General features: G+C 36.1%; 1 protein-coding gene across 4 annotated transcripts; it reads right to left on the reverse strand.

Annotated features, from left to right (window-relative positions):
* Positions 1-1,528: 1,528 nt before the first annotated feature.
* Positions 1,529-16,949, reverse strand: LOC127977681 (galaxin). Of its 4 annotated transcripts, none has more exons than XM_052582683.1 (12): positions 16,910-16,949; positions 16,771-16,800; positions 15,468-15,495; positions 15,211-15,305; positions 14,948-15,082; positions 14,609-14,782; positions 14,384-14,423; positions 13,791-13,810; positions 13,512-13,597; positions 13,099-13,319; positions 4,503-4,864; positions 1,529-4,412 (listed from the first exon to the last, which is right to left on the reverse strand). In XM_052582683.1, the coding sequence occupies exons 1-12, from the start codon at positions 16,932-16,934 to the stop codon at positions 4,135-4,137; spliced, it is 1,494 nt and encodes a 497-aa protein (XP_052438643.1). In that variant the 5' UTR covers positions 16,935-16,949; the 3' UTR covers positions 1,529-4,134. The 4 variants fall into 4 exon arrangements, with proteins under 4 accessions (XP_052438643.1, XP_052438641.1, XP_052438644.1 ...); XM_052582681.1 differs by having other exon boundaries at positions 15,211-15,308; XM_052582684.1 differs by lacking the exons at positions 16,771-16,800; positions 16,910-16,949 and adding an exon at positions 16,236-16,355 and having other exon boundaries at positions 15,211-15,308.
* Between the last annotated feature and the right edge of the window lie 361 nt (positions 16,950-17,310).

Raw genomic sequence — 17,310 nt, forward strand, 5'->3', positions numbered from 1 at the left:
CAAAACTGAACTGTTTTAATAGCTGAAACGGTAGTAGTATATCTGTTTTGGGAAAAGGGGAAAAATACGGACTAGGACCTATATTTGAGGCCAGTGCAGGGGTCAAATCCACTTCATCCAACAATGATTTGTTCTCATGAACAATTTAGAAACATTGACCATAACTATGGGGCACCACTGTGCAGCAAGCATTAAAACAAAAAAGCAACCTCAGGGTTGATGTGTGTAAATGTATAGGGCCCCATTCCTATATTTTGCCGGCCCCCAATTCACTAAATCAGTCCCTGCTTGCAAGTTCAAATGTTAAAAATGTTTTAAACCAGTGGTCGGCAACAGGTTGCCCATGGGCCAGCAGGGAGATTTTTTTTGATAGCGTCTGGTTCCGAAATAAATGTGTCATGACAGCAACAGTTTTTCACAATCAGATTATATGAACGGAGCAGAGTGCGGAGTGGAGTGGCGTGATTTTGAGCTCCAAGTAAAATTCATGCCAACAGCCTGTAATATAACTGCATATTTAGCAAGAATTCATGTTAAACATATTTAGCTAGCTTGATAGAGCTGGATTACTCAAATCAGAAAGAATGTGAAAGTTATAATGACGGCGATGAACATTAGCCGGAAGTTATAGTTCTCAAGGAATTTGTTTGTTCCTTCTAGAAAGCCCTCCTGAATATTTTCAGAATGCATGATTTAAACAAGTACTATAACACACAATCACTCTCTCAATAATACATTCAAACAAATGTAACCTTACAGTGCTTCATCTGTATCTGATTTCAAATTAGCAGAAATCTGTAAGAAATGCATCAATCCATTTGTAAAATAATGTATGAAAATGTTATTTTCATCACAAAAAATGCAGCAATTATACCTTTTGATGCTGTCAACCATGTTATTAGCTTGTCGTGGTAGGAAAAAAAGTTTGCACTCTAGTGATCCAATAAGCAACGTTCAAAGTCTCTTGTTTATTTTACTTGTTAATATGTTATGAATAGAACGGTGATATTTCAAACTGAAATACTGAAATACTTAAGTGAAGGTGGAGTGGTGTTTCTGATTTCAGTGAGCAAGGAGTGGAATGGGAGTGGTGTGATTATTAATTATTATGCTCGGAGTGCGGAGGGGAAATTGTTGACACTTCACTCCGCTAACATACTCTGCCAGACAGCGTCACACAAATGTGGCTTTTTGTTAATGACTGTCCTCCTGCAGAATTGAACACAGACAGCTCACTACAATTTACAAAAGGCACTGTAACAGTCTGTCACAGGCAATTTTAGTAGCATTTAAAGGTTTTTATGATCCTTTGACTATGTTCTGGCCTGCCAACTAGTGGCGAAAATTTTTTTGTGGCCCGATGCAACATTTACTTGCCAACCCATTTTAAACAATTCAAGCGGAACATTAAAAGACCACTCAGTTTACTCCCTCTACCCCCTCTTGCATTTAAGTCCTTTTCACACACAAAATATTGTGAGTGATATTAAATTATTCTGAATATAAATTAAAATACTGAAAATAAGAGTCATTTTGTTAGTGAGCATTTTATTTAGAAACAATATATTTCATATACAATCACAAATGGTAATATATATATTAAGTTCCATATCTGTAATACCATGATACCACTTGAGTGAGTACACTTTCTTCATACAACAGTTCATATGAAAGGTTGAAGTGTTCATAGTTGTATATAGTTAAGACATGGAAATCAGTACAGAACAATTTGGAGTAGCTCTGAAGTCAATACATGTATTAGATAGACAGAGAGATCAAATTTCAGTTTTACACAGTAATATGTATTTGTTTCTAAATTCAATCATAAATTTAGAACAAATCTTAGTGCAAATGCATAACATAATGCTTAAAATGCTCAAATGTATAAAATGTTTATATGGATAGTTTACACACAGACTGGGCATAAGCATGGTTAATGAATGGCAATCACTGTTTGGCGAGTAGTAACAAACCTATAAATGTGTAATTCATGTAAAGAACTAAAAATAATACTAATAAAAATGCATACCGACTTCAAGCTTATAATTGAGCTGCTGTTGTTAGTTAAAATTATATATATATATATATATATATATAAATTAACATTGTCTTCTCAAGAATTAGGATAAAAGTCATTAATTGCTTTTGAAAGAACAAGTACTATTTATTGTTAAAAGCACCTTTGAGCTATAGTATATGAAGGCCCCTGATTTCGGTCAAATTATTAAAACATGGAACACAAATTAAAATAGACCTGAGATTGAGAAAATATCAAAATACAGTACGATGAAAAAATGCTTATTAGGTCATGCAGTGCAATTTAAAATACCTTAAATTATGGGCCAGTTTTACTAACAGTTTGCGCCAGCTCAAACTGTTTTTTTTTTTTTTTGGCGTTAAAATAGTACTGTCAGGATTTACCAAAGACTCACAGTGAAGAATTAACACTGAAAAAGTATGGACCATTATATTTATGCCTGACCTTACTGAATATGAATTTGTAGGATTTTCCCTATCAGATGCAAAATTTATGGGAGGAGTGTATTAAACTGAATCATGCAACATGATTTACAAATGTTTGCACTTGTCAAATTACTGGAATTTGTTTCATTATTTAATTTACCTTAAAAAGCATGTCTTAATTTTTTGCTTGAAATGGCTGCAAGTGTTGTTGCTACGAGAAGGCATCGCAGAGAATAGAGCGCGCACAGTAGAAGGGAGAGGACTTTTTCCACCCGTTTTAATTTATTTGGAATGCCAGAAGAACACATTAACATAATTACTTGGATCCCTTAACTACGAGTTTCACACAATTCCAGGCCTACCAAATCTTCTAGCAACCCTTCACTTTTTGGTTATTTTTAACATACTGTGGCATCTTCATTTCTTTATTCATTATTTGTGACTACGCTAATTTGCGCTGGTCTTGGAATATTTTGTTGGTTGATACGTAAATGAGATGTTGCTTCTGTGTTCTTTAATTTGTGCACTGTTATTAAATCACCTGTAGAAATTTCCACGCCCACGGGCGCTGTTTAGGAATTGAGCTCTCGTGCCAATTTACCCTGTTTAGTAAAACTGGCCTTAAGACTGCATAGCTATTTAGATTTTAAAAGTTTTAAAGCTTAAATGAGAACTCAATATGAATAATAATAATAAAAAAAACTTTTCTATTTGATTGTAATTTTTTTTACAATTTTTATATTAACTATACAAACCTAAAAACTGATTACATTTATTCATTAGGCAGATGCTTTTAACGAAATAGCTTAATGGACTTGTTTACCCAGAAATGAAAATTTGCTGTTAATTTACCCACCCTCAGATCATCCGAGATGTAGGTGACTTTTACTCTTCAGTAAATTGGTAAAGAGGATTTATTATGATTTCTTTTTTTTTTACTAATTCTTTTGGTAGTTGAATCAGTTCAACAAATTGGACCGAATCATTTGAAACAGTTGATTGTTCATCAATCAAAAATCAATTCTGTAAAATTTTTATGGTTAAAGTATGATTTCTCTTCATGTAAAAAGGTGGGTTGATGCTAAACAGTTTATTTACTTTACATGCTTTAGACATGTAAAACCATGTTTATTGCACAGACTAATCAATTCTCAATATACTGTTAGGAGCAATGGGTATTTATATTTTCTTCCTTGATATTAATTTATTTTTCTTTCTAAAACGGGCAGCCGGTGACTTGCATTTGATGAATGACCAAAAACCATGTTATCAGCTAAAAATCTTCTACTCAGCAAAAAGTCACCTGCAGCTTATATAGACTAAATGTGAGTAAATTAGGAGCAAATTTTCATTATTGGGAGAACTATCCCTTTTGCACACACCATACAGGGTTAATCCATTATTAAGTTGAAATAAAACTAACCAATGAGGCAAAATTCACGGGTTCACAATATGTGATGCCTCTGCCATAATGCTGCTCACAGTAGAGAATTCAAAAACTTAAGGGGACAAAAGTTCTTAGCTTTCATATATAGCGGCCTTTCACATACCAGAGTAATTTAGCATTAATGATAAAATAGTATTTGGATAAAAATATTATCTTCAGTACAGAAATCTAATGAAAAACAGCATGCTTTGGAAACGATGGGAAACAGACCTCAATCCATCAGTCTATCCCTTCTTTTGGTAACATACAGAATAGAACATGTAAATGTCAGATGTTAGGTCAACAGGGTGAGAGAGAAGCTTGTACTTCCCATTGTGGTTTTCCTCCCAAAGGTAGGTCATGCCGTTGTCTGTGGCAGGAGAGTTGCAGTGATCCAAGGACACATGAAGCCAAGGGTCTTTGATGACCTTTTCTGATTTTACATTGACCTGCCCAACAACTTTCAACACAACGTGACGCTGATAATTTGCAAGTGCCACACTCTCCACTTTGCCAAAGAACACTAGAAACACACAAACAAAAGATATAATTTAGTCTGGTTCTAGAAAATGCTATTTCAGTTTGCACCACAACAAATGTTCAAAAACATCACCTGTCTTATTGCACATTTCAGGGATCAGGTCCATTAGTGGTTTAATTCTGTATTCTGCTGGAGAGCTGTTAGGCTTTGGTGTTGGTTTGAGATGTTCAGCACAGCAGCTCCACAGAGACGTGTTGTAGTAGTAAAGCCCACAGCAACGGTGCTTTGGTTTGGTCTGATAAATTATGGAATTGGTTGAGGAGGAACAGCAAGTTTGATTGTTATTATATTGCAGCAATAGGTTTCCACAGCACTCTGCTTTTCCACGTGACTGGGTTAGGTTGTAGAGGTGACCTGAGCAGCATCTCAGGAACTGGTTGTGGTGGTCATAGACTTCTGAACCACAACAGAAATTGCCATTCATCTTGTTGTGGCTAAAGCAATTAGAAAGAAAAGTCATTCAACAACCAACACAGAAACAACAATGGCCAACTAACAGGATGTTAGTGATTTTAAAATGTCTTGAGGGTTTATTGGGTGGCCTGGGTGACCAAGAGACTCCCATTCAAAAGTTGTACCAGCTGAAAGGACATTCCTATGGTGTCTCAGCATGGGAAACTTGATTTTCAAGTCATAGACAAAGCCTCATTTGTCAAGACAGCATTACATTTACATTTATGCATTTAGCAGACACTTTTATCCAAAGCGATTTACAGTGCATTCATGCTATAATTATTATTTTTTTTTATCAGTATGTGTGTTCCCTGGGAATTGAACCCACAACATTTTGCGCTGCAGACACAATGCTCTACCACTGAGCCACAGGAACATGGGTAGAGACTACACAATTTTCAGAGATTCACAGAGGTACTGCTATTTGTTCCCTGACCTGAGACCAAGACATATTTGAGCTGGAACATTCATAGAAAGACCAGTAATTTTTACGGTTTTACCCCTAAATATATGATACATACTGATTGACAAATATAGTCTACATATAGTCTGCATAAGAACCTTTACAATGTTGCACTTCTAAGCAGCGACTGCGAGTCATGGTGAGGATACACACTAGTGATGCATTGGTCGTCTCATAACCCGCGGGCCCCGCGGGTCAGGTTGGAGCAGGTTAAGAAATTGGCACTTTATTGTGGGGCGGGTTCGGGCAAGTCACTAAAAACTAAATTTAAAAAAATAAATTTATGTTGCATGGAATTTAGTGGTGGATTTTCAGTTCGTTCACCAAAATGATTAATTCACTGATTCGTTCAGTGTCCATTTCTTCATATTACACAAGTACGCCAGCAGTTGGCGAAAAAGAATGTCTTATGTGTTATTTCTTAAGTCGACGAACGTATTTACTTGTGACAAAAACTGATTTGGCTTTATTAAAGTGTGTGCATGATCGCATTAAATAAATAGTCCAAATAAATTGCTCAGATTAACAAAGCACAAGGTTTTAATAGGGATTAAACTTGGAGTTATGTTAAATTAGTCTTTTACGGTCTATGGTCAGTGGATTAAGTAAACGAGAATGATTCATTCACCTAAAAGATTCACCGGAAAGAGAATTGATTAGTTCATCTCATGAGTCTTCGGGTCGAGTCGTTCCTTAATCATGTGACAGACCCATACGCTAAAACCATAGACAGTAAAATAATACAGTATTGAGCTGGAAACAGAATTGAGTAGTTCATCTTTTGGGTCTTCGGGTTGTTCGTTCTTTTGTCACATGACGTGACAACATTGGCTAGAGTAATTAGTTAATTTACAACCTTCCTTACAAATGGGTGCATAGTACTTATTATAATTTTTTATAATAATTATGCTTGGCGAAATCACTTTGATGGAGAGAGTTTTTTTTTTTTTTTTTTTTTTACAGTGGATTCTAATCTTCAAAAAGTACCTTGTTGTATGATTTATGTCTTTTGACTTCACCCTTCAGATTAGACTATAGAACTATAGTGTTACTTGTTTAGGATTCAAAATGTTATTTGCTTTTAATTTATGTCATTATGTCCTTTTTGAGCAATCTTCTTGTAAATATATTAGACCAAAATGTCACGTTTGCCTAGGAAAAGCAATTATTATACCAGCAAACAAAAAATTGGATTAAAAAAGAACAAGCTAGGACAGTGGTTCCCAAACTTTTTCAACTCGCGGCCCACAAAACCAAACATATGTTTGCGCGGCCCACTACAAAAAAATTAACAGAACCTGCTATTGTTGGGTTATTAACTTAGTAATCAGAAGCTAGATTGTTAACTGTCTTTATTGAATGAACTGGCAATGAAAAGAAAATAACTCGGGCTGGCACCGCTTGGCACAAATGCTTTTGTTCTGTAGCATATGCAGCAAAAAATATCTAAGATAAATTGGCGGTTTATTCTTAAATCAAACGTTTGTTATTTAATTATATATATGAAATGATGTTATTATGTTATGGCTTTGACATTTTTACATATATGAACAATATTATTATTTTAATAGTAATTGGCGGCCCACCTGCAATACCATCACGGCCCACAGGTTGAAAACTAGAGTTGGGTCCGAGTCCACCTTTGTCGAGTACGAGTCAAGACCAAGTCCACAAACATCGAGTCCAAGTCCGAGTCCGAGTCCAAAAGGGGCCGAGTTGGACTCAAGTCCGAGTTCTTAAAGGCCGAGTCCGAGTCGAGTCCGCCCGAGTCCATGAAGTAATTAAATTAAAAAAGATTATAAATTGGTATTGTACATTTTTACATTCTATTAATATTTTAACCTTTCAACCCATTAAACCAATGGCAATATAAAAATGTAATAAAAAAAATACCACTGTTACATCTAGTCATTGCCATTGAACATTTTTATTTTATGTCAACAGAACTAGTTTCCTATCAAAAAAGTTTTCAAAGGTTTTATTGTATTACAAGTGCATGAAAATACAAATGAACCTATTTTATTATTGTATCACACTATATTGTCCTCCAGTTAAAGATGACATTTCAGTTATTTAATGCCTCTCCCCCACATTTGACAGAGGTAAAGTGCAGCCAATGAGGAGATCCTTAATGATGACATTATGAATTTCTTGTTGTCTTGGAGAACAGTGCATCATAAAGTAGCACTGCTTGTTTGGTCAGTTCTGGTCTTGCAATTCCTGCAACGCTGAGCTGTGCAGCATCTGTTGTTTGCTGCTGCTGTCTTTGGTACTTGGTTGCATCGGTTTTCGGATCACCAGTACACTGAACCGAAAACCGTTTCTTTCGGAGGCGTCCGATTTGAGAACCGATGAACTGATGATACTGCGCATGCGTGTAATTTTTCAAGTATTTTGTTAAACATCGGAAAGTGTGATAAAACTATATATATATATATATATATATATATATATATATATATATATATATATATATATATATATATATATATATATATATATATACGGTTTTTTTTTTTTAAGATAGGGGCTACATGTTTCTAATCTGTATATTGTAGATTATGTATGGGCCAAAGGGGTTTTCAGGGAAGTTAGACAATAATTAAGACTCTAAAGACATGTTTAATATGAATAAGGGATGATTTATGAAATATCTGTACTGTATTTATAGTTAATGATGACAGATTCACAAACTGAGTTTGTAGTAAACAGAACATGAACACGAGTAGAGCAGCTGATGATACTGAACTGCAGCACGTGCCGGTGTCCTGACATTTTATCCTACCCTGTCAGATTTTCCTACCCGGGTTTTGAGCGATTCGTGTTCTCGAGTCAAGAACCGGTTGTATCAGTTTTCAGATCATCAGTAAACTGAACCGAAAACCGTTTCTTTCGGACGCGTCCGATTCGAGAACCGAGGAGCTGATGATACTGCGCATTCGTGATTCAGCGTGAAGCCGACTGACTCACAGCGCGTCTGAACCGAACTGATTCTTTTGGTGATTGATTCTGAACTGATTTTGTGCTAATGTAATGAGTGCGGGTGAACCGAGGGCTTGAATGAAGGGCAATCTGACGAAACGTAAGTTCATTTAATAACAAATACATCGCAATGGATTATGTATCCGGTGAACTGTTTTTTTTTTTTTTTTTTCAACCGGTTTATTGAATCAAACCGTCCGAAAGAACCGGTTCGCGGAAAAGAATCGAACTTCCCATCACTAATCCACATTGATATCCAGTGAGTGGTGCGTGTGTTTCGTCTGCAAGCAGGAGACTTCTGCCTGCCGGTGTGGTGCAGTAAAATGACAGAAGGGGAGACATTCATTAATTTATCATTTCAATTTTATGCTGGTTTTATTGTTACACGTGACGCGGACTCGACTGTACTCGGAATATTTTCCGAGTCCAAAATGTTCAAGTCCGTGTCAAGTCCGAGTACAAATTCACCCGAGTGCGTGACAAGTCCGAGTTCATTCAAAATTGGACTCGAGTCCGGACTCGAGTCCGAGTCCAAGTTCGAGTACCCCAACTCTATTGAAAACCACTGAACTAGGCTATAAATACTTTGTATTGTAGGCTTGGATTCAGGGGTTAAAGAGCCAGTAAGATGAAAATTCTAAGCTTCCTATCACTGTTTATAAGTCCTGTGCAATAGGTTTAAATCCATCCCAGGTTAAAAAACCTTGTCCTTTTGTCAAAATATCATTTTAAAATTACCTCAATTCTCAGAGATCCCTAAACGGTTCGCGTGAAGCTGTTCAAAAGATTCAGTTTCCTTAAATCCCACCTTTCGGTAGCATACTGTGTTCTGATTGGTCAACTGACAGTCAGTTTTGATTGGTTTTTCCGCACACAACTTCACGGTAAACAATGCGTTAGCATCTTTTTGGGGTGAATTATGTCTTATTCCTGTCACTGCGAAGCAAACAGTAAAATAAAAAACTTGAACAGTCTCGCTGCTTTTTCTTCTGTGTGGGTCTATTCAAGCCGCACGCTTCAGTTTGAATCTGAATAGCGCGTTCAGCGTGGGGGCGTGGTCACATTAGATATAATGAAGGGAGACGTGAATAATGGACATCGCGTTGTTTTCATATAGATTACTTTATCACAGAATATCTGTTAGCAGCACTTGTTTAGTTTTAAAGAAGACATGTCAAGCTTTCTATAGATATCTCTCTCATGTCTCTTCGTTGAGTATCCATGGAGTTATACTTCATTTTAATGACGTGTTTGTAAATGAAGATCAGCGCAGATAAAGGCTGCAGACAGCACACATACTGATAAGACGCTCGGGAGAAAACAAACACATAACTTCATAATCATACTTCGCGTTGTGATTCGGAGATGCTTGTTGGTCCAAATAAAGTTGGTAATGAACCCTCTTTTATGGCCAAATGCTTTGAAAATCCCACCTTGAACTCACCGAGATTAGAAAAGCAGTCATCAGTGAAATGTTGTGAACACAACAAAAGGGATTTGTTGTACTGCTCTGGTATTGTGGTGAAAATGAATTTTAGCCATTGGTTCTTCTGATCTTCATTCTTTGGCAGTGAAAATAAAACAAACTTGCCTTTACAATTAAAAACACACAGTCTCCTCGACATGATGCTATCACACCAACCAGAGTGTCTGTGTGTGTGTGTGTGGGGGGGGGGGGGGTTATTGATTATTTGCTCCTATTGATTATTATTTGATTATTATGCAAAGTGTTCCTAGTGACGTACATAGAGTTTGGCAAAAGATTTGAAATCTATAACGACTCGTTTCAGTGATTCATAGTCGAATCCTTACTTTAGAAGCCAATAACTTTATAAATAGTGTACTTTTTGGTTTAATTACTTTGCACACTGTTTACACTGATGGACAGCTACACCATACACTGTAATACAGGTAATTTTTGATTTCCCATCTGTGTGGCTCTTTAAAGTGGAAAAAAATCCTGAGCCTGACCTTTTTTTTGGGGGGGGGGGGGGTATGGTGTTTGGAGAGAAACTCCACAGACAGACTTAATTATTGACGATAATAACAAAAATACAGTAACAACAGCTTAAAGTGCTTAAGAAAATGGTAAACAGACTGAGATAGACATGAATCTCTTCAATGATTAAGTTTGGCACCATTTATTTAAAAGTAATGTGTCAAATAAAGTGTTTTCTTCTAAACAATAATTAAGTGCTCAAAGTGCTAAAGAACTGAACTGCTAAACTGAAGATTAGAAGTGAAATCAAGGCTATTATCACTTTTTTTTCTGGGATGTAACTCGCATGTTGATTTGAAACCAACAGGCTAGTTAACGCTTTTTTTTTTGTCTTCTGCCAGTTTTCTACACAGGGTGACCAGTGGCTGCGAAATTCTGAATGACAAATCACGTTCTGCTATAAACGTGCACACACGTATTTTTTAATCGCAGACATGGTCAGTCATAGACAACGTTGTGTCAGCTAATAGTTTCTCCCGGCTAGAGACCTGCACTCCCGCGCAGTGTTGCCAACTTCTTTCAATGGAAAGTAGCTAAACCCTGCCTGAAAAGTCGCTAAATGTCGCTAGATGATGTCACATGCTAATTAGCATATTCATGACGTAGGTGCGTCATATTATCTCGCTCTTTCTGTGCTCATGTACTGCATTTTAATGCTGCAAAAATTCTAAATAGAACGTTTATTATTATTATATTTTAATGTTTCTGTTGTCAGACAACGGAATTAATATTATAATGACTGAAACGCGGTGCATTAAGACAACATACCAGCTCTCAAAGATGTTAATCTGTGCACTAAAATCCTATTCACGACTAGTCTAATGAAATCACATACACATAAGATTAAGACAATGGTTGTACTGTGATTTCGGCTATACTTGTATGCAAAATAGAGTTAGAAGCAACAGAATATATTTTTTTAACTGAAAGTGCTGCTCCTCTCTGCTCGCTGAACAGGGCAGATAGAGATGCGTGTGCGCTTGCTGCCTGGGGCGGGGGGATGGGGAGAGCTTGTGCTCGTTCGGCAGTACTGGAGAGTCTCAGAGAATAAATAAGGTCTCTCAAAAAAAGTCGCTAGATTTGTCGCTAGTCGCTTTTTTGAAAAAAGTCGCTATGGGGGTCTGAAAAGTCGCTAAATCTAGCGACAAATCCGCTAAGTTGGCAACACTGCTCCCGCGGGAGTACCGCAGTACCCAGCGCAACCGAGTGCTGCGCAGGACAATATTTGACAGGTGAATGCGGACACGGACGGCAAAATATTATTGTGTGCGGGTTGCAGGAAAATAAAATTATTTGCGGGACTCCCGCAAAGTGGAAATATCAAACAAAATAAAATAACTAGAAACAAATAGACTTTTATTTATAATAAAATAATTTTTAAGAGTCAAATTGGATGGATTATTAACACACAGACGATGATGTCCTCCAGTGGTGGGAAAGACGAATTTCCGAGATTAAGCAAACACGCCATGTACTTTGCATTCCAGCTAGCGAAGGGCTTTCAATATTTGCGGTCGCATACTGGGGCAGAGACGGATTAAACTGAAGCTCTCAACAGTGAATGACGTGATATTCCTGCATGGGCACAAGTAGTCGTACATTATTTTTTTTTTTATTCAGTTTATTTAGATTTATTTATTTAGCTTATTAGTATTTCTATGTTCTGAAGTTCCTTGTTCATGTTCATACTTTTAATTAAATGCAAATAAAACGAAGCATTTGTTTATTTTTCAGTTTATATTTTTAAATTATATTCAACAGGGGAGCAAGTGAAAATGATGTATAAAAAAAAAATAAAAACGCTATACGTTTACCCGTGGGATTTTACAGGCGGGAGCGGGAGAAAATAACAATTTTTTGCAGGAGCGGGACGGAAAAATCGCTCCCGTGCAGGTCTCTACTCCCGGCAACATCTGTTTTTGCTGTGATGCAGGTGGTTAATTAAAGTGAAAGTGCATTGTTCGCGGGAAAAATTAACATGGATTGACATTGAAATGCGGTCACATTGGTTTTTGGCTAGGTTTAAAACAAGAAAAAGAGCACTTTTAGATAAACAAGGAAAATAATATATATATGTTCACTTTTACGGAAGCAGAAAAACAAAGTTCATTAAGACCCGTGGGATTGCTTGTGATAAAGATTTAAATGCAAAATCCATGTTTCTCTCTGTGGTGTTTTAATTTTAAATATTTTAACAAGTAGGCAAAATGCATGAATAATGTGTTTTTTATATTTATTGAGTTTAAACTAATGTATATATGAAATATTGTTACTGTTCTGTGATAAAAGACTTACGATATTGAAAAAATATATATATATAATTTTTTTTTTTTTTATTATTACATGATATGAAATCAAAACAATAAACAAATGTTGTGTTTGTGGACTAAACAGATACGGATCAGTAGCGGACTGCAAACATGTCCTGTGTGAAAGAACAATGAGTCCGTGCTGCGGACTGCATATGAATTGTAGGCAGATTATGCATATGTAATATCCATTTTATGCAAGTGCTGTCAGGCTAAAATTGTCGCGAAAGGCGGCAACACAAGCAATTTGCTGCAGCACCTTAGCCGCAAGCACGTCTTGGAATATCAACCAGCAGAAAATGCATTGTACACTAGATTATGCATGCAAAAAAAAACAAAACAAAAAAAACAACAGTATATACATTTTTGGTCAAACCACTCAGCACTAGTTTACACTAGTGTAGACTGTTAGTAAATCTTCGCTTTTAAATCCTATAAAATATTTGTTTTCTGTGGATCTACCTGTGGCCGTTACAGCAAATGTGTGTACGAGGATTGAAGGTTTGTCCTCCACAGCAGTGCTCGCCAAGACGTGGACGGGTCGACATTTGGCAAGTAGTGTTTGCTGGAGTATATATTACACCTCCAACACACTCTGACTGCTCAGGCACATTGCGATGAAGGACTCCATTACAGCACAGCACACTGTCATCTGACAGAGTGTAAGCATGTTCACCACAGCACTGAAAGACACAGGCATACATAGTACTGTACAATAATGTATGCAGAGTTTTTTTTTTTTTATACTGTATACGGTCATTTCTTCAAACACTTTATAATCATATTTTACAGAAAATCACAGTGTTCAGATTTATCTCCAATTTATCTTGTATTTCTATTTCTGCAGAACTACAATTTGAGTCAAAAGGCAATACCTTAGTAAGCGCTGATGCCTTATAAAGTTTCCCTGAGCAACACATTTTTTCCTGAGGATTGAAGGGTATTGTTCGACACTTCGGTTCTAAAACAGAAAAGTGTGAGATTATTGCAACAATAACTATAAAAACATCATAATTTCCAACAATGTTGAGAAGTTAGGCAAGTATGAACTGTACAGACTATCAATAGATACTAAAACTGAACACGGATCATTATCCAATCAAAGAGAGGTTTGTAAAAATGTTAATATACAATGAGGATGCCAAGTGCTTTACCTGAGTTTTTGGGGAGTGTGCTTGAGATTTCCAGTCACACATAAAAACAAACACAGGAAAATTGATATGAAATAGACCTGTAAAATTATTTTTTACAGAAGTCAACATGAAACAGATACTTTTGACAAGACTTTTCACTTTTTTATTATTTTACCTGTTGACCAAAACATATTCAAGTTACAGTTATATAATGAGTATGAGCCTGAAAGTGCACACTCTTTAATTTGCTTTAATTTGAGGGTATTCTCATAAAAATTGGAGGAAAGGTTAAGGAACTACAGCTTTTTAATATGTACCACCCCCTTTTTTAAGGGACAATAAGTTACTGGACAGTTGACTTTGTGGAAAACAATTGTGTCAGTCTCCAAATATATGTGAACTTGGCTGTATATTTATATTTAGTCATTTAGCAGACACTATTATCCAAGCGACTTACAAATGAGGACAATAGAAGCAATCAAAATCATATATATATATATATATATATATATATTTTTTTTTTTTTTTTAATGTATAGTCACTAAGAAAGATATCTGTTAATAAATATAACCGTTACTTATGTTACATAATTTTTGTCTGTCTGTTTGACTCACAGAGTGGGAGGAGAGCCTTGCTGGGATTCTTTCATTTCATCTGTGAGAATAAAATTCAGATTAAAACCTACTAAAACAAACAGATCTATTACTGTGTGATTAAAACCCATGAAAGAAAACAGTAGGTACATGATGTCTGTGCCCCACTATTAAGCCACTGACACCACATTTCTTTATTAATTAATTATTTATCTAATAATCACGGTAAGAGCTGTATACACAAACCTGTTGCTTTCGGACAGCAAGTTTCATGTTTAGGCATTGCTACTAGTTCAGGGTTAGCACAGCAGCAGTGGGTTGTCTTGTCAAATGTTGTATTGCCACAACAAGAAAGATTTTCCTTCCGATTAAATATTCTGTTACCACCGCAACACATATGAGTCGTTGTCAGGTACATGTCTGTAAATGAGTGTAAGAGAAATCTCATTATAAAAGTAGTCTTCCTCGATCTAACGGTAAAAAGATCAATCAACCTCAACAAAAAATTTGATGAATGCAAAAATGTGTCAAATCTGAACAATGTGCCTGTCAAGGTGTTTAAGTTGCATGAAGTGAATCAGCTACCTTTGCCACAGCATTTCACATGAGTGCTGCTTTGAGTCAGAACCTTGCTATCACAGCAAATCTCATTAAGTGGATTGTAAGCTACAGAACCACAGCAGTCAGCCACCAGCTGACTCAATCCCGGAGATATATTACCTTCAACACATTGAAATACAAACAAAAAGGGTTAAATCTGTTTGCATATGTCAAACTCATTATGAATCACATACTCTACTACATGATCTCAGCAACCACAAAATTACTGCTGCAGGAGTCTATCCTACCATTACAGCAGGAACTTCCTGAGATATTGTAGGACACGTTCCCACAATTGTGCAGATGATGGATGCCTTCCATCTGTCCACTGAAACCTACTTCGCTGCTGACATCAAGATAGATCACTCTTATTTTACTCTTACCAAATAATTCTGTTAATATACATTTAAGTGATCTATGATAAAATGCATATATAATAATAATAAAATCTCTTATGAAACTGTGTTTAAGATTCAGAGTAAAGTTTCTGTTGAAGGTCACTCACTGTGTCCCTCTGTCATGATGGCAAACTCCTGAGAAAGAAAGACATGATTCATTATGAAATACATGTATGGTATCTAGTCTCATTTGGGTAAGACAACTCTGAATGCTAAAATAAAATGTTAAAATAAAGTAAACATGAATATAAAATTGATTTAATGCAAGTTCCTGGTCTTGTTGCAAACTAATGTATCAGTGCAGTCTTTAATCTCAATTCAAAATGAAATAACAACTTCTGCCTCTGAAATGGAATTCTTTTTTTGCTGATGCTATTATGATAAATGTGGTGTAAAACGTCATATGTTTATTTTGACCTCTCTACACCCAACTGGCTCCATTCTGGTTTGTAACACACCAAAGTATCACAACTTCCAGGAACACACACACACATATATATTTGTCGCTTTTTTTTTTTTTTTTCATCCAGTGGAAAAACAACTTTGGACACTCCTGACTATCATTAAATGGACAACTGATATTACTTTGTTTTCCAGAGAAGTGCATCGTACAGCTTTGTAATGACTTTACGGTGAGTAAACGATGAGAAGACTGGCATTTTAAAAAGTATTATCTAAACCCATTTTGTGCAAAGTTAATTTGTATTCAGTCTGAAAAAGGGAACAAACACTAGCTCTGACCTGCCTCATAATCAACAAAACAAACAAAATACCTGTCAAAAACTGTAAATAAAATACAATACGATAATAAAACAACGTAATTCATTACAAAACTCCCAAATTCAGTCATAGTGCAGAGCTCCTAGCTACGCTACCACGGTCAGCTCTGTCCCTCGCCGCCCTGTCAAAGCGGTCTCCAGTCTTGGTGGGTGTGTAACAGTGATATGCTCTAACATTTCCTTGATTGGTGTCTCTCTGAATTTGTTAAGCCTCATATGCATTATGTAGTCTTTCGCTTTGCGCTCCATGTCCAGACACCTCGACAGGCAACAACCCGAAAAATACAGTGCACGAGCACGGCTCGTAATCACACTCAAGCGAGCTAAGCTACTGCTTCTTCTTCTTCGATCTTATTGGCGATTCGCTTTCTTAAAAGAGCATTACCGCCATCTAACTGTGGTAACGAATTAGAGACAATATCCCTACATTCAGGACTGCGTGTTCAGCTCCTCCATCTACAGCCCAAGTCCATCACAGTCCAGATAGAGGATCAATTAGATCAATTAGACTCACTTAATAATCTATTTAATATCAACTCTTATAAATGACTAAATAAATAAAATAAATCTATAGTAATTGTAATTGCATGCCAACATGTCGAAATAATAATTATACTGTTTCCTTACTTACCTTGTGCAAATATGGCAAAAAAGATTACCACTACAACAGCAATAAAAAAGACAAAGTTATGATTTAAAATAAATAAATACATAAAAATAAAAAAAATCCACCAAATGTAATGCAGAACTAAAAAAATTTGTTGACATACATGCAGGTGCTTTGCAGTTCTTCATTGTATGTCTCTGTTCGATAAAGCTTTAATATCTCAAGACAGTGGGATCAGAATTTATGTACTCCAAAATAAAAAATTTGCCCCGCCTCCTCACTGCTGCAGTAAGGAAGGAGCACAGTAGGAAGTAACAAGTATGGACATGCTAATAGTGATTCAATTCATATTTCACTTGGCTGATGTTTGACACTACTATAGCATCAGTGCATAAGGTTGATTAGTGAACTGCACAGATTTCTGAAATCCATAATACCACACTTTAGTAATATTAGATTAGAATGTCAATGTTAGATTATAAAATGGAGGTGGTTCCCAGTCCTGTTCTTTAAGTCTTAGAGATCCTGTTTCACTTAAGAAGCAATGAAATGTGGTTCAGCAAC

The sequence above is a fragment of the Carassius gibelio genome, chromosome B18 (genome assembly GCF_023724105.1).
Source record: "Carassius gibelio isolate Cgi1373 ecotype wild population from Czech Republic chromosome B18, carGib1.2-hapl.c, whole genome shotgun sequence".
In the NCBI taxonomy this organism is placed as follows: domain Eukaryota; kingdom Metazoa; phylum Chordata; class Actinopteri; order Cypriniformes; family Cyprinidae; genus Carassius; species Carassius gibelio.